Source organism: Daucus carota, chromosome 3 (assembly GCF_001625215.2).
Source record: "Daucus carota subsp. sativus chromosome 3, DH1 v3.0, whole genome shotgun sequence".
Lineage (NCBI taxonomy): Eukaryota > Viridiplantae > Streptophyta > Magnoliopsida > Apiales > Apiaceae > Daucus > Daucus carota.
Window position 1 is genome coordinate 58,839,711 of NC_030383.2, and position 27,125 is coordinate 58,866,835.

Consider the following 27,125-nt stretch of genomic DNA (forward strand, 5'->3'; position numbering starts at 1 on the left):
TTACTCACTAGTGTTAGATTCAGCTTTTTTTGTCACTGAAGTTACGTTCGGATTTAATTAGTAGCATTACATATTATGTGTAGCATTATTAAAAGAGTAAACTTCAAAGTTGTGGCCAAAGTTTACACCGATTTTAAAAAAGTTGGCCAGAGTTCCAAATTCTCAGAAAGGTGGCCAAACTTTGACTTCACTTTTTAAAAATGTGGCTCCCGTTAAATGTCACTAACGGAGTAACGGACTGAAGACTAAAAATGAGTTTCAAATTTTCAGAAAAGTGGCCAAACTTTTGGCCCGCTTTTCAAAAATGTGGTTCCCGTTAGTCTTCCGTTAGTGACATTTAACGGGAGCCACACTTTTAAAAAGCGGAGTCCAAGTTTGGCTATCTTTCTGAGAATTTGTAACTCTGGCCAACTTTTTGAAAATCGGTGTAAACTTTGGCCACAACTCTGAAATTTACTCTTATTAAAATATAGTGGTAGTGTGTAATATTTTGATAATTTCATATATGTTTGTATTTTTATATATAGTACTTTTTATGTCTCCAAGGTCGTTTACCATAGATGATAAGAATGTTACACGCATTTTATGGTCTTTAAAAGATGTAGTTTCAAATATAATTTTATTTTTTTTTCTCGAATGAGAATTCAGCGTTTGAATTTTTACACACAAAAAAATCACGAAAATAAGTTATGGAACTATGTTTTATAAGACTCTTAAATACGTGCTAAGCAGTAGAAAAAACTGTAAACTGATGAGAGGGACGAAGGGAGTAATAATAATATAAAATGATGTATTATATATAGAGGACAATTATCGAAAATTAAGTTTTTCTCTCTATTTATTTATCTTGAAAATTGTAATAAGACAAAGTTATTAAAATTTTTGAAGATAAATTTAAAAGAGATCTTAGACTGAGCTAGTCGATTGAAACTTTAATAAAGAAAGATGATGCGTCATATCACTCAATTACACTTTATCTTACGAGAGGAGGTCAATTGTTTGAAGTCATTAATTTCATATTCATGATTTATTGAATTTTTGGAATTTAATTACGATTTTTTCTGATTTTAATTTTCATCGGCTCATTTTATATTATTATTGCTATATATAAACTTATAAACATACGACACATCATCAAAATATCACATACTATCACTATGTATAAATGATGCTACAAAAAATTATTATAATGCTCGTAATCAAATCCGAACCTAAGTTGGTGGCTAAAAATAAAACCAAACCTAACATTAGTGACTAAAAGCAAAAATAAATAAGTTGGGTGGTAAGTTTCTAAAAACGCTATAAGTTGAGTGGCAAAAAAATTTATTTTCCGTAAAATGTTGGTTTTTTTTTCCCTTAAAAAAACGTTGGATTTTTTTTGTCACTAACGTTATGTTTTGATTTGATTATTAACAATATGTTATTTTTTTAGCATTATAAAAACATAGTGGTAGTCTGCAATAATATGGTGATATGATATGTGTCTATAACATTATATACAGTCATCTATATGTCCCTTAGCTAGTTTACCTTGAAGTATGAGAGTTTAACAGGCATTTTAAGAACCTAAAAAATTTAGTTTTATGAGTTATTTTAAGACTCCACAAATATATAGTATCACTTGACTTTATAGTTCTTTACCACTACTTGTCACGTATTTTAAGGTTTCCACTTTTTATAAATATAGTTCCATAAGTTAATTTTGAGATTTCCTTTCTGAGTAAAAAAATCCGTACTCTCGTCCTCTAAGATAAACCACCTGGGACACATATGGAGTACTACATATAAAAATATAGACACAGATCACTATTATATTGCAGACTACCGAAAAATAGATTTCCGAAAAATAGATTTCCGAAAAATATCGTTTAGATGGTCGGAAAATTTAAATAAAGGTCTGATTTTAATTAAATATAATTAAATTTCCCAAAATGCCCCTTCAAAAATTAACGATAACGGCTGAAGATAATGGAAAGGGTGCAAAGTGTCTACGGGTTAAAAGCAAGGGGCTGCATAGTATTTATTCCAAAACTATTAGGTGCAATGTGCAACATGCTGAAATCAAAGGGTAGCTAAATGCAATTAACTCTAAAAAGAATGTTAGTGTTAATAATCAAATCCGAACCTAACGTTAGTGACGAAAAAAAATCCGAACCTAACATTAGTGGCAAAAAAGAAAAAAGTTATAGTTCAGTGGTATGTTTCTAAACAAATAATAAGTTAGGTGGCAAAAAAATCTATTTTCCCTTTATTTAATTATTGCATTAGAAATTTTATACAATAATATGTTAGGGATGAGAAAAAAATTAATATTATAGAGTTCTATTTTTAAAAAGGAATACTTCTATTTTTACCGGATACTGTTTGCGAAAAGAAACATTACAAAATTTTGGATTGGGCTTTACCCTGTACTTCGACAATACCAAAAACCAAGCCTTTTCGAAATAAGCTGTTAAACTATAACAGATGGAGCCCCAAGCAAAGCCCGTGAAACTGTATCATCACGTATCACGACATCGGCCGCTAGTCATCATCGATGAGAAAATGACATAATTATCGTAAATTTTGCATATCTGCACCAAAACAGTACTTTTTATATTAATGATAAAAAATATTATCATATTATTAACTTAAAAATGAATAATCCCATTTCAAAAAAAAAATCCCATTTATTATACGGATAATTAACGATAACTCGATAAGGTGATGATCGACTGATTTAGTTAATCAGTAATATTAAACAAGCGGTGATATTCTGTAAAAAAAAAAAAGCGGTGATATATCTGTAAATAAATATGTAATATTATATATGTGTCTTATGACGAAAAAAAATGTAATATTATATATGATTAGAATTTAAAATAGCAACAAATAAAATTTTAGAAAACATACTCAGAACTAAGGATATATACTCAGAAAACATACTCATTTCAAAAAATATTATAATTTACATGTTATATCTATTTCAAAAATCCATATTTCGAATATTCATTTAGGAATCGGGTTGACCATCTAAATGTAAAATGATATTATTATTGAAGAAATAATTGGAACAAGTAAATTTGTTAATTGCTATTAAATAAAACACCAAAAAAAGGGTAAAGAAAAAATAATAATATCATAGTTAACATATACAGAGAAAAATGAGAAACGGCACCCAAAGTCAAACAACCAATCTACCACACGTAATCAAAAGAAAGACTTCTTATATTTGACCAGATTACATATTCACAAAATAAATATTCGACTTTTCTATAGCAATTCTAAGCGTAAATATAGAAAACGAAACGTTACACGTACCAAATTGTGGTATCCTCAACTCCACGTTACGCTTCAAACTGAAGCCACTCAAAAATAAAAAATCATGCAATGTACATTCTTGACCCCTTTGTCAAGCTTCCCCTTTATAAATAGTAGCGAGGTTTAAAACATAACTACAGCAGCAACACAGTTTTCCTACGAGATTCTGCAAAATGTTGTTTTTGGTGCGTCTTTTATTGGGAAAAATCATTGTGGAAACCCCGAAATACGAACTACTTAAATCTACAAGCAATTACGAAATCCGAAAATATTTACCAGCTGTGGTAGCCCAAGTTACCTACAATCCAGCTCAGTTTGATGGAGATAAAGATGGAGGATTCAAGTTACTAGCCAACTACATAGGTGTATTTGGAAACCCTCTCAACAAGGCACCTCAGAAGATTGCCATGACAACTCCGGTGATCACCAAGGCATCGGAGAAGATTCAAATGACAACGCCTGTTGTCACGAAGAGTAGCGGTGGGGAGGACGAGATTGTCATGCAGTTTATCTTGCCTTCGAAGTATACGAAAGCGGAGGATGCACCAGAGCCGGTGGATGAGAGGGTGGTGATCAGGGAGGAAAGGGAGAGGAAGTTTGGGGTGGTGAAGTTTGGGGGAACTGCGACGGATGAAGTGGTGGAGGAGAAGGTGAAGGACTTGAAGGAGTGTCTGGAGAAAGATGGGGTTAGGGTTATTGGGGAGCATCTGTTGGCTAGGTTTAATCCAACATGGACTATTGCTAGGTTCAAAACTAATGAAGTTATGATTCCAGTCGAATGAGCTTTACATACAAAGTTCTATCTTTCAATTTCTCTGCAATATTACAAAATTATTTCTATGATTCACTAGACACTACACAAATCCAGAAAAAAAATGTGTGCAAAGTAATAAAACTAGTCAATTTAAGCCTCGATTGTCAAAAAATGAAGTGTATCGGCTCATCAATTTTGATGCTACTCTCGGACCAGGCCAAACTGGTCTACACAAAAAAATGTACTGCTTAAAAGACTTGCACAACAGATGCATTTCTGCAGATGTTTGTATGATTAAGATGTATAAAACACAACAGATGAATCTATACTGGGATGCACAATGATAATACGTTTAGATTGCTACCTAAATCAGTGCAATTGGAATGCTTGGACTTGTGCTTTGAACGAGTTCTCATTCTTGTCTTAGTGACAGGCTTGGCATGGAGATGTGTCTGCTTCACTGCTCTTACCTTCCAACTTTGTTGTGACATGTGAGGAAAACTGACGGAGCTTGGTGAACAATGCTGTGTATTTGATGGCGACTTCTGGCAAGCAACTAGAGAAGGATAGGCCTGCGACTTAAGTAAAGGTGATAAAGGGTTCTTCAGCATACTGATTCCCTTCCATGTTGAAAATGGCCGCCGCAATTGAGTAGAAACCTGTGCAAACCATCACAAATATAGTAAGCATTTGAACTTGAGGACTAAACCAGAGTGGCAGAGTCCTGCAAGTATTATTTACTAACACGGTGTTTAGACCAATCAAATTCTGACTTCAATGGCCTAAAGGTTTCCTGTAATAAGTATTTTGTGTTCGCTAATAAGTCCTTATAGAGTCCGTAGGTGCAAAAGCATCAAGTGATGCAAAGTAACTTTACCATAACATGCCATATTCCAACTTTTAAGTTCTGAATGCTATTAACAGCAGTCATAGACTGATATGATTGATTAGAAGAATCTCGACAAAATTAAAAACTCACCGCCGAAACAAAGCTAGGAGTCAATGATAAAGAAGCTGCAGCAAATGGCGACCTTCCATCTTCTGTTCCCTTTTTATCTTTGTCTGGTGAATCCAGTTTGATAGCTGAGCCAAAACTAGAAGGTTCGTCTTCATCATCCTCATCTTCCTCATCTTCCTCCTCAATGTCTACCTCTTGCCCCGTAGTTTTCTCTTCCTCAGCAGCTTGCTCTTCACCTCCGACCTCCTCCACAGCCTCTTCCACGTCCTCCTCCAATTTCTTCTCTTCCTCTTCTTGCAGTTGCTTCAACTCCTCATCCATGTCCTCAATAACCTCTTTAAGAGTCAATTCTGCTTCTGCTAGTTCAAATTCCTTTTTAACCAGCTCTATTGTCAAATCTCGATCTTTTTTCTTCTCTTCACTCAACTTGCCTAATTTATCAACTGCCGATTTCAATTTATTTTCAATTCCTTTCGAGATTCGCATCCATATGGTGGGTTCAACATTATCATCTCGTCCAAAAAATTCATCATATCCAAGGGGTAGGAAATGTGCCTTTTCTGGGTCAGGTTCTTCACCCTCTTTCAATGGTGGTTGCCAAAATAGGCGGATACCATGTTCCTTATCATCCACATAATTGATTATCATTCCAGTTGGGGTATGTAGAATAAGGGGATCTTCAGTGTATATGAGCTTTGATGGATCTTCAGGATCAGGCTCTGGTTCCTTGTTAATGAGAATAAATTCTGGCCTTGTTTCCACTGGTCAAATTATAAAATTAAACATGTGTCAGAGCAAAAAATTATATAAAAACGAATTTTCCCTGTTTCAAAATATGTGTAGCCAAACCACATCTGTTTTCATTTATATTTTTGATCAGGGTCACTATGTCATCTAAAGAAACACAACTTTCCTATTATCCTATAAGTAGGCAGTTATATAATCGTTTTCCGGTCATGCAGCTCCATTTTATGATCTTAGTGTGCAAAACTGAAGAGATGCTAATAGGAAGTCAAATCTACAACATATCACATTGAATCAACAATGTTATTCTTAATGAGACCAAAACAAGTTCTCTGAGGAGCCAAAATAAAGGAATAAATACTACCATTCTCCCACCAATATTCAAGCTCCGAAGGCATAGGAAGCCTTAATGGAGCTTTATAAAAAGAGTTCAACCACATCTCCCTTTCTTCGTCTACATCCTGCACATATGTTTTCCAGTAATCTGGTACCTGACAAAGAATAAATCAGTTTCTCTGGATATTTCCATAATAAAAAATAAGTTGTTTCTGATCAACACATATATAGATATATTATTTACACACTTCATAAAACTGGTTGATGAAGCCTGGCGCCATCCAAACATCCTCTTCCTCGTACAAATATGGATGTTGAGGATCATTGTAAGGACCCCTCGCTTCTCTAACCACTGCATAGGTAAAGTAAAACAAGAGCCACGACCCAGTATGATCAGAAGTAGTCCATAAAAGCATATCACACTCAGTTTAAAAGCTAGAACATAGATCATACAAGGAATATTAGGAAGAAATGAATAGAAAACAGTATTCTGACATTAAAGTATAGTGTGTTGCTTTGGTCCCTACAGCAGAAACCGAAAATCAGTCCATGAAACCAGTACTTAAAAACCAATTATAATAAGATAGGGGGACCATAATAAGGGTTAAAGAAATATTCTGACATATAACCAAATAGCATGCAACAGTTCTTCCCTATACAGCCATGGTGTATAAGACATATGTTTCTCCTAGTTGTAATCAGTTTTAATGTTTAAGATTGTCAAATTGTATCAACCCAATATTAATTTTCTTCCTAGATCTTGTAAATATGTTGGAAACATGGAAAAAGAACTTTTGGTAATAAATATATAAAACTGAAAAAAAATATATGAAAAGGCAAAACACATCATGAACAGTATTTTTTGTCCCTGAACAGTAGATTTAAATCGGTTTGGCCAATAAAAAAGGGAGGGAGGGGGGGGGGGGGGGGGGGGGATGAAACAGCATAAAAAAACAGTACAATAGGTGTAATGCATGTGATAATACGACATGACACGATGTAAAAGGAGCATGACAAATTTTTCATGTTCAGTTACACTAGTTTTTTAAATGCAAGCATCTATTTCCTCACTCCATCCACAAAAACTCCAGACCTTTATGCACCTCTATAGCCCAGTTTAGGAATTCAAAAAGCTAATTGCAGCACTTGACACACATAGCATCCACAGTTCTGTTGATCCCCACATCTTTTACCTCACATCGATTGTGGAAGATTCATAGAGAACATAAACAATGTTTTTCACCCACAGTCAAAGTCTTGTGATATAATGGTTTAATTCCAAAGGAAAATGAATGACATAAATGTAACAAATACTCGTTCAATATCGGCTATCTTTGACATCCATTTTTTACACCAGCAGTGTAATTATCTCGCCCTTTCTCTTTCTTATGGATAAAAAACTTCTCCACTGATTCTTATCAGTCTTAGAGATCCGGTCTGTATCTTTACATATTTTGTAGATATTAAGCTGGGCATTTGACATTTTGTGAATATGTTGGGTTCATTGTAGGGATTGGTGTCGCTCACTACATTCGCAGCAGTATGATGGTGGATCAGAATTGGTGTAGTTGGAGATGTAAATAGCAATGGCATAAAGATGAAGTGCTTTCTAGTAAGAGGGAAAAAAAAATGAAGGTTGGTTTGGTTGGGACAGTTAATTTATAGTTCCACTTTAAATATCACAGTTATTCTTTTCGATACCAAAATACAGCAAGACAACTCACCCTATTTGGCAGATATGCACGGCAATGCATCAGCTATAATTTGTAATATTTCACAACTTAGAGTAATAGAGATGGCAATTAGTTCTAGATAAACGACCATTTATTATAGGTTCAAGCCGTTTAAAAATTATAATTATTTGTAAATTGCATACCAATCAAAATATCTCAAGTTGTTACCATCACAAGCCGTGGCTAACTGCTCTCAAGAAAACTCCCAAGTAACATAATGGTCTTGGCCTTTGTTTTTTGTCTTCTGGTTATTTATGTGCAATTCTAGTTGACATTTCACTTCTGTTCTATAAAGGAAACAATTAGAGTAGTTCACCGACTTACTTCCATCGGGCTTATTGATGAACATCCGTGCCTTTGCGGCAGCAACTTCTGCTATACCTGAATGCACCTGAAAGAGGATATCATAAATAGGTGATCGTGGATGGTCGAATATATATACAGGACAAACACATGAGTAATTGTCAATACCGATGAGACATTTGCATCACAACCATGTTCTTCCTCCATCAGGTTTCCAAAATAGAAGCGGCCCTGTGAAGAGAATACACAACATGTTGGATCAATATACATAGCATAGCATATAGCTAGAGCAATGCCCTCGTTACGAAGCTTTATCTATATAGCTAGCATTAAAAATTGTTGAGCACAACAGATGTTATGCCCCTGCAGAAGTAAATTAACATTCAACATCAGTAAAAATTAGAGAAGAACATGAGATATAAGAGAAAACAATTAGAGAGAGACAGAAGACCAACAAACACCAATACCATAACAGGTTGTTTCGTGAACTTACATATATTGTACGCTCGTTGACTTCATACACACCACATCCATGCATTCTTCCATGTTTCCATTGGCCAGCATACCGGTAGCGGCCTTTCTCCCTAGAATCACAAAGCCAAAATGGTCACATATTCCAACAAGTTAATGTGACAAATCGGACACTTTTAAGACAAATTACTGCGGAAAAAAAAAATCTCAATAGCAACTAATCAGGTATTTATAAAGTAACAGCTTCCCATTCTAGATATGTCATTGTTTCTAGAGTATGTGTACCGCATGGCTGCCATCAGGATAATTGTAGGTCACTAACATGCATATTTTGAAACCCAGAAAAACGAGTAAAGCGACAGATATAGTAACATTTATTTTGACTATTAGCAACTTCTGCTAGTTCAGTTTGCAGATAACTTCACAATAACAAATAAGTAAGACTCATAAACCACACACAATGAAGATGAGGTGCTGTTACCCTCTTGTTAACTGCTACCATTACAATACCCGTTAACCTAATCACCTAAAACAATGAGGAACCAAAAAAACTATACAAAAGGGGCCAATCAAACATAGAATGTTGCATTTGATCAAGAACTTGAAAATTATAATAAATCAAACGACCTGAAATAAATGCTTCTGAAAAAATATGAAGATAGTGCACTAGAAAGTTGATATATTTTACACCACTTGTGTAGTTCAGCATTTAACATTTACACATACAAAAATTAAATAATAGAGAATGCAACAAATAACTCACGGTTTGCTTCCGAATTGTCTGATCCATTCATCATTCTCATAAAAAGGTATTTCATAATTATCTCCAGCCAAACGAACACTATCTTCAATATCCTTCTCCAGCCATTCTCTGTCTTCTGGAGTCATATAATCCCTTTTTATTATTTTTCCTTCAGCACGCATTTCTTCTTCAAGCCTATTTTTTTTTAATCAAAGATAACTACTTATTTCAAGTCCCTGGGAATAATGACTACACCAGTAGAGAAGTAGGGATTTGTTGCATACTTGGAACCTGGCACTGGTTCTATATCAGGTATTTCAACTTCAACAACCCCATGACCTTCCATGTTGTTTTGAAGCCATTCCCCTTCATACCTAAAAGCAGCAAATGTCTGTGAGAACATAACAAGGTAAAGATAGATAAAAGACTTGGAGACTGAGCTTAAGTCTGCATAAATAACAAAATATACTCAGAAATCCTTAAGGATCAATGCTAAACAGCTAAAAGATTACTAAAAGTCATAGACTACCTTAAGCTTCCCTATATACCAATTTAAATTTATTGCCAAGACAAAACAAATATATTTACCTGACCAGTCCTTGCTCAGCAACATAAACACCTTTCCCATGCGCCAAGTCATCCCACACAGTGCCTTCATACCTGGGATAAGTGTAAAGGTCATCAGCTTCTGATAGGTCTAATATGTGGACAGGACAGTGTATCTCAAATATGTTCCTGAAAGAAGCCAAGTGTCTCCACTTTCTTTTCTATACATGAGTATTTTTCAATGTAACGGTAAGTTCCAAAGTGCAGTCATTAGGAACAACACAAGTGAATAATACAACGGATGACCAAGACAACAAAAAAAATTAAACCAGTCACTTCTTAAAATCTGGACAGACTTTTTCATCTAATTATTTGTTTTTAATTAAATTATCTTTTCACTGTTGAATATATAGATAACAAAATGCTTAGCAAATAGAACTTGTATAAACCTTAATCTCCGAAGGATACCAGTATCCAACCATCTACAAAACAAAGGACTGAAAGGATAGATTCGTCTTCTACAAGTCATTCATTTTGGTCTTTGTTTTACAAAACAAGTCCTTCCCATTTCAAGAGATGAACATTATCTTCAGTTTAAAATCACACTTTTATCTGTCCTAAAATCGATTTTTTATTAATAGTTTCAATATCACTAGTGATAACTAGAACTAAAATTATTCATTATTAAATTTATTAGTGGCAAACAGATAGTTTATATAGAAATGAAGGTGTATCATAATTAAACGATTCCAAAAATTACTCTAGTCCCCCAGGAACTTGCCATTGTTATACAGGACTAAGATGACAATTTTATATGTTTTGCACTAGATGTAGAGATGATCACAATGCGGGCGATGCTACTTTTTCTAAAACCGCAAATCAACCCCCATATGCGGTTTGATCGAACATTCAAACCAAAACCGCACCGTATAACATGAAAACCGCGTAAACCACACCTCAAAATGGGGTGCAGTGCAGTGCAGTTTGTGCAGTTTAGTCGAAATTATGGATAAAATTTTAAATATATGATAATTAAAATTATTTTTATATAATGAAGTTACATAACATGTATAATTTCAGAGGTAAAACTAATAAAAAATATAAACAAAAATATACGTATAATAATAATGAATACTAAAAGACATATTAAAATAATAGAATTGTTGTATAAAAAAATGGTATAATAACAAAACTAGATTTATAAGATTATTAACTATTATTTGAAAAGGTTGAACAAATATATATATAGCATAATTAAAAATAATATACACATATATAAATAATATAATTTTGTTTAACTATTACTAATATATTTATCTATATGTTATTAAATTGCAGCACGGTGCGGTTTGAACCATATTAGTAATATGTCAAACCGCAACCTGCACCACACCGAGCGGTTAGTGAAAAATTCAATCCACAACCACACCAGAAGGATTATAAAAACCGCAGCTTGCGGTGCATGCAGTTAATGCAGTTAATGCAGTTTTTTGATCACCCCTACTTGGATGGAATGTGCCTTTTTTAGTAAGTAATCCAATACATGACCTGTGCCCCAAACATGGATGACACATTATTAACTGATACCTTATAAAAGTTATTATTTCAATTAACAAGCATACTTAATTAGTGAAGTGTAATGCTTAAGACAATTTGTTTACTTTTGCCAATGCATTTAGTCATACTATAACAATTATTAGTATACTAGAGAATTCTAAATATAAATAAAATTAACTTATTGTCCAAATTCTCACTTGAGGAGCCTGTGAAATACACCTATTAAGTGATCCAATACAAAAGGTTGGTGCCTCTAGCCTCTAGGTGATGACACAAGACTGAAGCACACACCTTCATGACTTTTACCAGTTTCACCACACCTTACCAATAGTGCCGTCTGACACCTTGACAATTATGGGCACAGATATATCCTAAAGGTTTATCAAGAATCGGCAAGTTTACCTATGAAGTATAAGTAGCTATTATCAAATTCGTTTGGCTATTTTTTTCACAAGGTATTTATCTTACAATCTAAAGTCTACTGGAAAGTTCAGAATATGTAAAATAACCAAATTCCCGTACAAGGGACATATTCTAAATGCAAGAGGACATTAAAGCCAGGCTCTACAGCTACAACACTCAAATAAGCACCCACAAACAAGAAGCAACATTGCATCATATATCAAACCACATTGCGAAAAATAAGCATTATGTATCAAAGACACAATTGGCAGGCATATCAAACCACATTGCATAAATTTAGCATTCCACACTACGCATTTACACTAAACAGATTTACCATCACGTAAAAAGCCACATTGCGAAAATTTAGCATTACATATTAAAGACACAATGTTAGGCGTATCAACCACATTGCGAAAACCAAGCATTCCATGCCACACATTACATCCTACACACACACTCGACTCAAGAAACGCAACTTACGAGCTCCCGTCCTTGAAAATGAAGCTCACCCACTGCAAAAACTCCTCAATCCTATCCAACTCCTCCACAACCGCCTTCGGGCTCCTAATATCATAATGATTATCGGGTATCACCGGATACGACTTCCTATACGGAACATAAAAGGGCGCAATTGGCGGGTCCCCGCCCGCCTCCACCTCATCCCTAATTGCATTAATATCCTCCTCGTCGACAAAAGCCGGGTCCCAGCCCGGCTTTCCGGTCGAGAGCGGGCCGTCGGCCCAGTACTCTCTCAAGTCCGACTCGGTCCAATTCTCCCGGTCTACCGGGAAATTGTACCGGTCCGATAGATACCGGACCGTTCCGTCTTCTTCGAGCTGCTCCTTCTTGCGAGACGGCGAGTCGAGAATGTCGGAGAGTATTCTCGTGTTGACTGCCTCCGAGTTGTCGTTGAAGTCGATGGGTTCGGGTTGGCCGGTCGGGTCGGGTTCGGATTCAGAGTCGGGTTCGGTTTCGGACTCGGAGTCGGAGGAAGAGAGAGGTGTGTCGCCGGAAATGTCGGGTTGGGGCTTGACGGCGTCGTTTTGGGGGTTCTCAGTGGAGTCAATTGAAGCCATTTTTAAGAGACGGAGAAGATAAGGTGTTCAGTAGAGTGAGTGAGAAATGTTGGTATTTATATGAAGAAGAGACTGGCTTTGGGCTTTGGGGTTTTTGAACTGGGCCTTTGTTTACATAAAGGCAAAGGTCCGATTTTCAGTGGGTGTGATCAAGTGTGTGCATTGCAAGTGGCAACAGGCAAGGCCCATTGCAGTAGATTTGGTGGTCTTGTGGGCAGAGCATCTCCAATTATGGGAATCCCTCGGCTAAAAATCTAAGGGGTCATTTGTTAAATCTGGACTATTTTTTCTGGATGATTGAAATCTGAATGAATGGAATAATCGGGATGGTGAATAAAAATTGTTGTTTGTTATCTATTTTATACAAAATTCGTGAGTTTGATATTTTTTTATAGAGCATAGTCGTATGTTCAACAATCACAATTTTATATGAATGAATAATAAAATGAATATCTACTTACAAAATAAAATTATATCAGGATTTAATAATAATATAATATTAAAATTCTAATTTTTAAGATATTAAAAAAATGATTATTCATATATATTATTTTTTAATTTGATTAATTATATACATATACTAATTATTGTAGATAAGAATATATATTTGATTTTATAAGAAGAATATTTGAATATAAATATTAATTACATAAAAAATAAAATTACACGTAGAAATAAAAGTGTTAATATATTTTAGGATTTTAAAAATATCCTGTTATCAATAATATCGGCATTACTAATAGTTATATGTACTTTTTATTATTTTGAATTTTTTATAATTATATATTAATTTATTATTAATAGTACGATTATTGACAAAAAATGATGCAAAGTATGATAGGCGGTTATAATAATATAATAAAAGATGAAACAATTACATGTATTAATTAATTTTTAAAAAATTATATGCTAATATGGGGCCACATCTAAGTATTAGGTCACAATCTGAACGAGAGGGGGTATATTTTTTACCACGGCTTGTCCAGTAACTTTTTGGCCTCGTCCAACTAAGAAGGAAATTAACAAACAATCTTAATCAACCATAAATGAGTCGTTCAGCACATCAGGTGTCATTCACTTGTTAACAAATGACCCCTAAGTGGCTTTTCAAAATTAAAAATTTTAGCCAATACTCACAAAAAACACCACTCCAACCATTGCAAGCTCTTGTCTATAATTATAGTCATCCCCCTATGGATGGCTATATTTGTCGAACCACTACAGATCTGTAGTGAATTCCACGCCATCTCCCGCAATTTATTTTCCTCCATCCCGCTGATTACATATAAATTATTACCATATTAAACTGAAATATTCTATTTATAACAATCTAAATATTAATAACATACCATTTTTAAATTATAGCCAACCAATATAGCCAATATCATTGAAGCACAATGTCTTACAAGTTCAGCAAATTTTACATAATGTCATACAAATCCAATTTAGCCAATAATTATAGCCAACGCCGTTGGAGATGCTCTTAGAGTACCACACCTTGGATATAATTTAAAATTATCATTTACTAGTTTATAACCGTGATACGGATCATTTATAATATTTATAATTTTATCATCTATATTTTAAATTTAATAAAATACAAACGGATCATACTGACCGAATTTTTAAATGTTTTGACTTAATTGATAATAAAAACATTTATTAAACACACGTTATATATTAATGAGATTCATATAATAATACAAAGCGGCTGATAAAACTCGATTGACCAACAAAATTATTAATGTTTCAGTTTTAATTGAATAATAATAATAACAACATATAGTATAATCTGAATGTATAGTATAAATTTATGATATTACTTTTAAGGTGATAAAATGTAGTAATTTAAAATAACATTGATATATCTAATTGAATCATCGATAGTATATTAATAATAATATATAATCATATTATTTTTGTATGTATGTTGCATGTGTTGTTTTTAAGAAATTGGTTTTTTTAGTTAGGATTTTGAAAAAGATATTGTGTTTTAGTTAAAAAAAGGGTAGTTGTTATGTTGTTGAATGTTATTTTAGAAAAATGATTTTTTTTAGTTAGAATATACAAAAGAATAATAATTTTAGTTAAAAAGGATAGGGAAATTATGAATGGTACCATTGTGTAATTGGCTTCTCTAAATGGTACGATTTCGTGTTTTTGACTTACAAGTGGTACCACTCAGTTTATGATCCGTTAACGATACTACCATTCCGTTTATTAAAACATTAAAAACGTTAGTTTACCGTATTTATTTCGTATTTTTGCTTTTAAAAACACATAAAATACATTTGATATCCGTATTTTTCTTTGTGCGCAGTGTGTGTATAGCTGGATGAGAATAAAATCAAAAACAAAGGAGATATTCAGTTTATATGTACAACAGGGGCGGTGGGTTACGGAGTGAAAAGGGGGATTAGGTTTTGAGCGCTTAATTCAACAGATCTAGAAACTTGATTCAGGTGGGTTAATTTATATACATGTATTAAGTGAGTTGGTATGACTATGTTTGTATCTTGTGCTTGCGATATGATTTGGTGGTGGTTGGGTTTGATCTGGTGGCTGGGGCGGTGGCCGGAAACAGGTCTGGAAAGTGAAATAGGAGAGGTCGAGTAAGGGTGAGGGGTTGATTTTGTAAAGAATGGGTGTTGTCGTTGCGGCGATTTCGCCGGCGTCAGTAGCGACAGAAAGGCATGAAGGCTGAGTTAAAATCGCTGGTGGTCGTGGTGACTGAGAATCGAAAGGAGGAGGAACTCCAAACCCTAAACAAAGAACACAAAGAAAAAATACGGATATTAGTTGTTTTTTACGTGTTGTTTAAAGGAAAAATACGAGATAAATACGGTCAACTAACGTTTTTAACGTTTTAATGGACGAATGGTAATATCGTTAACGGATCATAAACTGAGGGGTACCAGTTGTAAGTCAAAAACACGAAATGGTACCATTTAGAGAAGTCAATTACATAATGGTACCATTCATAATTTCCCAAAAGAATAATTGATTATATAAGTAGGCTCATATTTCGGCCTAAGTACCGACCGACCAAATTTTTTTATGTTTCGGCTTTAATAGTACTAGCATTTAACCCGTGCGGAGCACGGGCGTGTATATAGTTCGTAATTCATTATATAAATTTTAACAAACACCCACTATATATCTATATGACTTATATGATATTTATATGACTCGAGAAACGGAGTTTAAAATTTCCACCCAAACACCCACTATATATTTATATGACTTATATGATATTTTAGCAAGTGGGTGTTTAGTTGGGCTATTAAATCAGATTTCGAAACCTAAGTCAAAAACAGTTCGTACTGTTTATGTAAAGAATTTGTAATTCAATTTCTGATTTATAAGTCAGAATGATAAATTAAAATCCTAATTTTTTAATTGACTTATTTTTATATTCAAAATTTAATTTTATAAAAATGCAGAGACCCATTTTATAAAATAATCAATAGTAATTTATTATTATATTAATAATTTTTGTACCCGATAAGTTGTAAATATCAAATAATTATTCAAGTATATAAATTAAAATTTAATTTTTACTTATAGCTTACCTTTTATTTATAAATAATAAACACTTCTAAGTGGATGTTTGGGAATGGGACTTCTGGGCTTAAAAGCTCGGTAGTCCATTTCCTCTTTTTTACCAACTATTTGGAAAACATTTTAAATCACTTAAAAAAATAAAAGAAGTCAGCAAAAAAAAGCTAGAGAATGTGGCTTTTTTCTGGACACAGCTTAAACTTCTTTCAGAGTTTCAGCGGCCGCTTCCTTTTCTTAGCTCCCCTGTTTTTGTTCATTTTCTAATCCTGCCGTCTACTACATGTTATCTCTATCTTTAATTATATTTTTAATATAACAGAAGTTTAGTCAAATTTTTTCATTCATTCCTTGATTATACTTTTAATATAATCCTAAAAAGTAAATAAATGAAACTTATAACAGAAGGAGAGACAAAATAAACAAAAAACCATTTTTTATATAAAATAAATATTAATTAATCTAATCTCATATTTTCATCAATTTATTTCGTAAATATCAAATAATTATATTACAAAACTACGAAACTATACCAACTTATATGATAAGTTATCCAAACACTCAAAAACTTATAAGTCACGGTAACCAAACACCTTATAAGTCAAAGCAGCTTCTCACTCCTAATGCACTTCTTTACTTTAAGCAATAAGTCATTTCGTTTAAGTTCAACGAAACGGCCCCTAAGTCAAACTACTCCTAAAAATATTTTTGGAGTAGAAATTTTCTGATCTTTGATGGCACTAACACTTTTGTCTTCTTTTTCTCTATCATTGAATTTTATTTTCATCTTTTTCTCTATTCACAGCATTTTCCCGTTGTTCAATCTATTTTATACATACGTACTAACTTATAATACGTGCTTTTATAACATTCGTAATTTCATCATTTATATTTTAAATTTAATTGAAATACAAACTTATCATACCGACCGAATATTTAAATGTTTTGGCTTTTTTGATAAGAAAAAGGTTTATTAATTAAAGCACATTATATATTAAGCAGACCCGTGGAATAATAACGATTGGCTGATAAAACTCAACCGACCAACAAAAATATTAATATTTCAATTTTAATAGAATAATAATAATAATAATAATAATAATAATAATAATAATAATAATAATACTAATAATAATAATAATAATAATAATAATAATAATAATAATAATAATAATAATATAGTATAAATAAATAGTATAGATCTATGATATTACTTTTAAAGTGATAATATGGAGTAATCAAAAATAACGTTAATGTATTTAGTTGAAACATATCATCGGTTGTATATTAATTATTATATATAATGTTATCTTTTTTATATGTATGTTGTATGTGTTATTTTTAAAAAAATCGATTTTTTAGTTAAGAATCTGAAAAAGATAATGTGTTTTAGTTGAAAAGAGTAATTGCTGTGTTGTCCAATGTTATTTTTAGAAAATTGAGTTTCTTTAAATAACAAAATATATAAAATATAATAATTTTAATTAAAAAAGATAATTAATTATATAAATAAGCTCATAATTTGGTCCAAGTACCGATCATCAAATTTTTAATGTTTGGGTTTTAATAGTATAATATAGATATGAATGATTTTTTCTTGTTTCATAAAAGGTCTTTATATAAGATGATAAGAAATATGCTAATAAAATCGCTTTCCATAATTCCATCTACTCTAAAAAAGAAAAATCGCTTTCCATCCCTGTTTCAGAATTTCTTATAAAATTTTACATAAATAATTGGTACTTGAACTCTCAAATTTCCCACTTCTAAAAATCGAGAGAGGTTGCCTAAAAAAACTGAAAAGTACAGATATTTTAGCTTGAGGCAAATGATTTTGACAATGAAATGAGTATGAAAACGAAGTTTCATGATCTAAGAAACACACATCTTTATCAAAATGATATACCACAATCTCTTAACATTTTCATCACATGGCATCATGGTTTACTATGCAACATGAAGACTAATTCTTTTGTGCGTTAAAGATGGGCTTTCAAGTTTCAACAGCCACCACACCAAACCTCTCCACAAGCCTTCACCTACCACCAAATTTGCATCATCAGCCACTTCTGCCACCAACCCCTCTACATTAACCTTCTTAATTTTTATCAAATGTATTCAGATTCATGATTATCGATCTTACACGTCACAATCCGAAGTATCCATCTCTTATAAATTCATATCGACAACATAAAAATTTACGTGTTTCATTTTATTCAGGTCTCTTGCAATATCGACAAACATAGAAATAAACGTATTCCATTCTTTTTCATTTCTGTTGGAGAACTAATTTCATAAGTATAATAGCTCAATAATTTACTAATATTTGTTCGGGAACATGTAATCATTTTAAAATTTGGATGTTAAAAAACATTCAAACCTAACTTTTTATGTATATCTAATCATGTCATTTGATCAAATTCAGGATTTCATAAAATCCAAATTTCCAAACTCAGCCATAGAACTGAGTCCTGGTACATTGCCCAACAAAATTTATCACGGGAGCAGAAGCAAACACGTTTCCTGTGGAAGGAAAGGTGCGAGCAGAAGCAATGTGAACAAAGTGGCAACTACTACTTTACTAGCAACAAGCCAACAATAAATTTAGCTATGAACTTGAAATATAGTAAAAGACAAGGCAACTAGAATATATCAAGTATTCAAGTATGTTGTCTTCACTCTGTCTATTAGCAAATGACTGTAGCATTACCAAATAATGACCAATACGCTTGTTTAAGTGGTTTGCTTGCCCTCTTCAACAATGATTACATTGTTTAAATAACTCATCCACCTACTACATTCACGTATCTCAACTCTTGTCACGTAAATTTTGCGAGACTACAAACAGAATGACTGTGGACTCTTCCGATCTCAATTATTTCTTGATATCAGGCAGGGTTAACGAGAACAAGGATGAAATTTTATCTGTGTTAAGAAATTACTATAATTTTAATCATGTTGTCATACAAAATTCGAGTCTCATAACACGACTTGACTTGTTTCAACTCAATTCTATCGTGCTTCATTGTATATCCAATATGCTAACTTACGACTTACAACTTTCTCGATTTAGGCACATACTTGATTTGTTTCGACTAAATTCTACCGTGTTTCGTTATATATCCGATCTTCTAAGTTACGACCTTAACCAAAAAAATGAACTAGCAAAACCAAAAGTTGAAAAAACTACAAGCAAAATATATGCAAGAAGTTGATCAATAAAAGCAGAAATTTGCAAGTTTGTCTTTCTTCAGGGCAGTTGACAACACAGAAAGATTGGCTTGTGTACACATTCAATTATACACAAAAAGATTGGTTGGTGTATACAATTAACTAGATGCATTCCCAAGCAATCTCAGACTCTAACGCACACACATTTCATTTATAAATATAAGTATTTACCTAACACTCTTTCTTTCTTCCCTCCTTTGTTTCCTTGGGAGATTAATTCAAATCCTTAATCTTAATCCCCAAGAATAAGCAACTTTAATTTCAAAAAATAAAATGATAATTTAATTATTTAATTCGAAGAAATAAACGACAACGCCGTTAATTAATCTTCCCGTGAAGGCGACCAGGGAGTCATATCCATTGGATAGCTCCCCAAAACCCTGAGAAACGAAGTGAATTCCTGAACTTCAGCAAGCGCATTCTGTGCCCTGGATTCTGCCATGGAGGCTTCAAAATCAACGTAGAACAAGTACTCGAAATGCTTTGCAGTTCCGACATTTTCGTCGTTCACTAATCGAATTGGACGGTTCCTGTGAGGCCTGCTCTCGATTTTCGTCAGGCTGATGTTGCGAAAAGCAAACGCGGACAGCACTTTGAACAGAACAGAAGTTCCTTTATCATGAGCGAAAACGATGCTCGTTTTAAAAGGCCGATCAGTCCTTGGAATGATCGGCTCACGAGCCAGCAGGACGAATCGAGTCACGTTACTCGAATCGTCCTGAATTCCATCAGCCAGAATATTCAATCCATAAAGCTCAGCGGCTCGTGCAGACGCGATCGCGCCTGTATCGAGCAGCTTATTATTCGCAACAAATTCCGCGGCTCCAGCAGTGTCATCAACAGCCTCTCTCGCAACATTCAATCCGAGCTTCGTTAACGTGTGTTCGCACTGCGCAAGCGCCTGCGGATGACTAATCACGCGAGTCAGGTACTCTTTTCGAGCGCCTGGAAGTGCTAAAAGACAATGATGAACAGGTAATTGAACTTCACCGACTATATGCAGCCTGTGGCGGAGGAGGAGATCGTAATTGCGATGAATGCTTCCACCGAGCGAGTTCTCCACCGGCAGAACAGCTCGATCTGCGATCCAGAGCTCAACAGCCTGGAACGCAACTTCGAATTGATCGCACGGAATCGCTTCGCACTCAGGATACGCCTTTCCGGCCGCTGCTTCACTGTACGCTCCCGGAACGCCCTGATACGCCACGCGCAGCGTAGATCCGTGCATCGGCGCCGGCGCCAGGTCACTAATCGTCAGCGGCTTCGGGAGATTATCAATCGGCACGAGATCCAATGTCCGGTGACCGTTAACCGCGGTAATTTCGCCGGTTTTCTCGGTGTCCTGCTGAGAAACGACTTTGCTTGCTAAGATAGCGCAGGAAGCTTGCCAGTCAGCGCGGCTCCCGTTCGCGCTGCTCGCCGCGTTAGCCGAGTCGTACCGGTAAGCGGAGCGGATGATCATTTGACTCGGTGCAACTCGGTTAACACGCCTTCTTCGTGCCAATAAAAACTCCAGGTTAGTACTCGTTGCCGGAGATAGAGCTTGCATTTTGCTATATTTGCACAACACGGGGTCAGCCTGGACTACAATCTCGAAAATTATTATACACCAAATTATGATATATGTGTACAGTTGCGGAAACAGGGGTCAGTCCAGACTACAGCTCTCGAGAATTTTATTTTTGTTTATTTGAAGCTTGAGGAGGTGTTCAAGCTGAGGGAAAAGAGATGTATGTTCGGGTTTATATACGAGAAGACATGAGAGTAAGTAGAAGATATGAACGGAGAGAGATGCGGTTTGGTCAATCTCACACCTACCCCCGCTTCCACTAAATCTACGTTTTATTTTGAAACCGAACGTATTCATTTTTATAAGCATTTTTTTCACAGTTTTATGCATTTTTTATTGGAATATGGGTAGGTAAGAGTTATTTGCGTGCGTGAACATTATGAATTGTTTTGGGACAATTCCACGTAGCTAAAGTATTCTTTAAAGATTATGGATTAGTAAAAACGACGTGTATTGGATATTATATTTATCGTGTTGCTATAATTGCAATGTTATGACCGTTACAAACGTTTAATCGTATAAAATCTTACTTTTTAACTTTTTATGTGGATGGATATTAAAATTTATTTTTAAAAATGCAGGTATCTTAGGTAGATATCAATATATCTTATGTGATCTAATAAATGTTTACATTATTGACGTAAGAAGATAAGAACATCTCCGATGAGCTGAAGAAATCGTAGACTTGATGGGAGTCTTTAGGATCTAAACATAATGCTTTAAAATCTCGTAGATTTTGATGAGATTTCAAATACCTTGAAATACAACGAACAATCCACAAAATCCATCATTTTACGAATTTCAAAAAAATCTATCAATATTTGAATACTTTAGATTTTAATAAATTTTAAATAATCTAAATTGGATATCATCGAATTTTAAAGTATGATTTAAAATCCTGATTGAATACCACCATATTTTCTAAAAGATTTTCAAATTCTTATTGAATATGTCAAGATTATGATATATTTTCTAAAATCTGTATTGAATTCTCTAAGATTTTATTAATGAAAAAAAATCCATTAACCAATTGAATACACTCTCTGGTGTCTATTTAAAAATCTAAGTGTATTCTCCCTCTTTTTTATTTTTAAAGAATATCCAGTTGTTCTTAACTTATTATTTTTAAATATAGTATTCATTTCCTTTCTGTTCTATTAATTTTTCTCCAACTTTTTCTCATATATTAATAAACTATAACCGGAAAGCGAATATGACAACTAGTATTGAAATTATCACAATATTCAATATATTAATTTGTTATAAGCCATACATTAATATTATTTTTGAAATGACCTAGGTGTCCCATTGCAAGAGATTTTAAATCTCTGTAAATTTTTTATATTAAAATTTTAACAAAGTTATATGTGACATCATATACTAACATTTGTAGAATTCATTAAAATTCTCCACAATATTTACAAGTTTACTTTTAAGTTCTTAAGTAAGAGATGATATTATAAGACATTAAGATCAGGGCTGGCAATTTCGGATTTCGGGTCGGGTTCGGGTCGGGTTGACAGTCGCGGGTCAAAAAATTTACCCAACCCAAACCCGACCCGAAAATTTAATGGGTCAGAATACCCGACCCGCACTACCCGCGGATAACCCGAACCCGACCCAAAAATTAATATTTATTAATAATAATATTTTTTAAATAATAAATAAATATTATTTTAATCCAAATAAATTAGTTTTTATTAAATTAAATAATTTTATATTAAATTTAACTAATAAATTTTATAAAAATAATAAAAATAATATAAATATATATAATATTTATATTATATATTAATTTTCGGGTAATTTCGGGTCAATTTCGGGTAACCCGAATTCCACCCGAAAATGACCCGATTTTTCTGGGTTGATTTTGGTTCAACCCGAATTCGATCCGAACCCGAAAACCCCCAACCCGAATTCGTATTTTGCGGGTCGAATTCGTGTCGGGTTGTCGGGTCGGGTCCAATATTGCCACCCCTAATTAAGATCATTATTTTTATAAATCTAAAATTTATTCAGATTTCAGATATCTATTTTAAAAACAATCTTAAATATTCATAATTGAATAACATCACGTATTTTCTCAAATACTTCAAACTCTCGATCGAGTACCCCATTATATCAAGTACGTACATGGAGGAATTCACTATATTCATAAATAATAATTAAATCACAACTCATCATATAAAAATATTATTGAGTTTCTTAAATGTAATTGTATTTTGAGAGACTAAGAGAATTTTCAACGACATTGATTAGATATAGTTGGTTATATTGAACCTGCAAGACATTCTCTAAAATCTGTTAAATTTGTAAAAAAAAATTCATTTTGCTATACTGTCTATATTAATCGACTATATTTTAAAAATGATATGTTATTATTATTTATTATTTTAAATTTTTATAAATAAAATATATTTTCATATAATAATAAATGATAAATAATTGTAACTCTTTAAAAGTTGTTCAAATATAAATATCAAAAGATCAGCTAAATTATAAAATAACAATATCTTATTAGAGTTAGCTTTTTTTATATAATCTCGCGGTTACATGTACTAAACCAACAAGCTGGAGTAATTAACCAAGAGAGGTACTCAAATAAAACTGCCGCACCATAACATAAATATCAACCCCTCGCGGCTCGCGAGTCCGCAAATTCTCGTCACATCGTATGGCTATGAAATGATTAATTTTGTTAACAATAACTAGGGGGAGATTAATTAGCTGGACCACAAGAGACCCCTACCAGAAACATCAAAACAAAATTACCAGAAATTAACAAACACCATCGACAAGCTAGAAGTCACCCCTCACCACAAGCCTCAAATGCTCATTTGCTCAATACTTTCACAATAATAATCTATCGATGCAAATACCAGTTCCACAGGCCACCACCTATTTAATTTGCTTATTTCTGCTCTGTGTTTCTTCAATGTGTTTGAGGTTTATAATAAGTGAATCAGTTAAAGAAATAAGGTAGCATGACTATGTAAGATGGAACAAATCAATGTGCCTGACATGTAAGTTTAGCGGTTGTCATCGCTTTGCCGTCCGATTTCAATCCGAATCATTTATTTTATTTAATGAATTTAATAAAAGAATAGATACGATAAAAAAATTGAAACGAAAAGTACTGGTGTTTAGATGAACAAATGGTGTGAATTTCTTTCTGAATTGGTGGCATTTGTCATAATAATTGTACGGTCGTAAGTTGCGAGTACAGCAATCAAAGATTTCGGTAAAAATAATTTATTCAGAGACGACCTGAGTATATTCTACTAATAATTTTTAACAGTTGTGAAGGAGAAATTCTCAGAAACATTTGGTTCATGATTTAATGAGTCCGGCAATCGGGAGTTAGAATTTCAAATTCATATGTTAGTGTTTGAATTAAATATTTATGGTATGGCATAGAAATGTCATCCTCGTACAATGAGTATTTTGATTCATCTTTTTTTTCGGTCACATATAATATTTGTTCATTACAAAGTCATCTTTAGTGTTTGGTAGATTTTTTTTCTTCTTCAAGCTCATATCTTAAAGATTTTCATACTCAAGAACGGATTTGAGTATGAAATATAGATTTGAGAATTTATTTTTTTATGTATATCATTAAATTCAAATTATTAGTACCAAATAAAGTTTATTTTTTGAAAGAAGTACCAAATGAAGTTAATGACTAAAAAACATATAAAAAATTATTTCAAGAATATTGTAAATTAAGTGTAATTAATTATTTAAAAATATTTTAAAGCAGAGATGCCCAATATTCCACTACGCAATCAAATATATAATATCAGAAATGATATCTCAATTCCATACCATTTCAAACCGATTCATGATACCAACCTCATATCCTCTCTTGAACCAAACAACCTCTAAACCATTTTTTCCACATCTCTTAAAATACTCATCCCCATTCTCTACATTTTCATATTCTTCGTTCTTGTTTTTCATTCTCATTCACTCGGAAAATTCTGGAAGATTATCCAAAAAATTCTCAAAAGGTGTGTCAACATGCTAGTATATGCTTGTCTCTCTCTTTCTAAAACAATGTTTTAAATGATTTTTCTTAAAATGCTCTTGAAACACAATTTTCCATATTTGACTAGTATATATATACTCTTAAGTCTTAACACACTTTAATTTAATGTAACTATCAAGAATAGACAAGGAAATAAAACCCAACTAATATTTTCTTAAAATGTGTAATTTATGAATATGACATGTAACTTGTGACGTAGAGCCGTGATGAAATAGTCTGAATAATAAATGACTTATTTCTTCTGATCAAAATTTTTACGATTATCCTGAAATCTATCAAAACTTATATAATAAATGGGGTTAATAAATCGAAATAGTACCTGACAAAAAATAAATAAATAAATCAAAATAGTAAATAAAAAAGTAATACCAAATAATCAAAAGTTTATCCAATTGAAAGTCCATGTCTCCACGGTGCTTACGAATGCATATACGTCCTGCGCACATTCTTTTTCTTAACAATTATAACTCTCTGCAATGTTTAAAAGTAGATGCTTAGCGGCAACATAATAGTCTCAAAACTTGATCATGCTTTTACGACAAGTGGTTTTAGGCAATGAACCGAGAATATATATTTAAATATTATGGTTACCTACTATAAATCAATATAAAATGAAACAAATCTTACTTAATTTGGGTCAGTTAGTTACATGTCTAGGGGAAGTCTGGACTTTGTGTGAGTGTGAAGACCGAAAGTTAATGGTTTTGGATGAAAATTTGCTACTCTTTTCATAGTAGTATTACTTCACCGGTCTTGTTAGCCATAAATATTAAGAGCTTTTCTGTCCAATGATATCTTAAAGAAAACAATAGGTTCAGAGTTGGAAGTTCTAATTTTATAAAATGTAAGATACATGTCTCATTCGGATTTGGTGAGACGAAATTGGAATTTGAATAGATTATAATCTCGAGTACGAGTTTTGAGAATTAATATTATTCCTTAAATGCATGATTATAATTAAATAAATATTAATATTATATTTTTTAAATTGAATTTTATAATTTAAAAGTTATTATTTTAAAGCTGCCTAATTTAAAATTCCAATTATGTCACTAAGGGCGAATTTGAGTATAGTAATAAAGTTAGCAATGGATGTATGTTTTAGCTTATAGTGAGAAAGTCCACAAAAGTCTATCTTTTTCCGTAAATAAGTATGGATAATCCACAAAGATAGGTTCGTAATCGGAATCAAAATCTGTGATGGTGGTTTTGCTGTCGGAGTGTGGTGGTTGTGTTTAAGGGTGACTGAAATTAGGATTTCGAGTTACCTTCTTTTGCTCCCAACTCGTATCTCCCTAATTTACCTACATACCCCTGTATTTATAAGGGATCAAGTCATACGTAATTCTTGGAGATCTAGACATCTAATTCGATTAGAAGTAGGCCTTCTGGAGATAAGTCCATTACCAAAATGGTGACTTATCTATTAGTCTTCTAAGGTCTTCAAAATTCTTCAGCCAAGGCGGTTTTTATATGTTTTGAAAGAGAATCCTACTTTGCTAAGAACTAGTCTTGAGGTCAAATACCTGATTCCTAATCCAAGTACATCACGGATATGACTTTTCGTATTATGGAAGGAATCGTTCGGTATAGACGTGACCATCCTTGAGGAGTAAGGAGGTGAGCATACCCACCAGAATACAGGGCAAGTCTCGCTCTAGACAATTGGAACATATGATCATCTCAATCCCCTCATGAAGGTAACTAATCGGAATGCAAGATCCAGACATGTGATTATTCTTCATACAACCCCGAAAAGCCTTTAATAAGAACCGTGATCACCTCAAGCCTCC

General features: G+C 33.2%; 3 protein-coding genes across 3 annotated transcripts; 1 reads left to right on the forward strand and 2 right to left on the reverse strand.

Moving 5' to 3' along the window:
• Window positions 1–3,419: 3,419 nt before the first annotated feature.
• LOC108214479 (heme-binding-like protein At3g10130, chloroplastic) lies at window positions 3,420–4,147 on the forward strand. Its single transcript, XM_017386489.2, has one exon. The coding sequence runs from the start codon at window positions 3,474–3,476 to the stop codon at window positions 4,080–4,082; it is 609 nt and encodes a 202-aa protein (XP_017241978.1). The 5' UTR covers window positions 3,420–3,473; the 3' UTR covers window positions 4,083–4,147.
• A 33-nt stretch (window positions 4,148–4,180) lies between these two features.
• LOC108214477 (protein TIC 100) lies at window positions 4,181–12,965 on the reverse strand. The gene is made up of 11 exons (XM_017386488.2): window positions 12,330–12,965; window positions 9,930–10,001; window positions 9,626–9,715; window positions 9,363–9,536; window positions 8,622–8,712; window positions 8,297–8,359; window positions 8,150–8,216; window positions 6,341–6,444; window positions 6,121–6,247; window positions 5,034–5,773; window positions 4,181–4,713 (listed from the first exon to the last, which is right to left on the reverse strand). The coding sequence occupies exons 1-11, from the start codon at window positions 12,923–12,925 to the stop codon at window positions 4,378–4,380; spliced, it is 2,460 nt and encodes an 819-aa protein (XP_017241977.1). The 5' UTR covers window positions 12,926–12,965; the 3' UTR covers window positions 4,181–4,377.
• Window positions 12,966–19,694: 6,729 nt separating this feature from the next.
• Window positions 19,695–21,543, reverse strand: LOC108210565 (arogenate dehydratase 3). The gene has a single exon (XM_017381904.2). The coding sequence runs from the start codon at window positions 21,261–21,263 to the stop codon at window positions 20,037–20,039; it is 1,227 nt and encodes a 408-aa protein (XP_017237393.1). The 5' UTR covers window positions 21,264–21,543; the 3' UTR covers window positions 19,695–20,036.
• Between the last annotated feature and the right edge of the window lie 5,582 nt (window positions 21,544–27,125).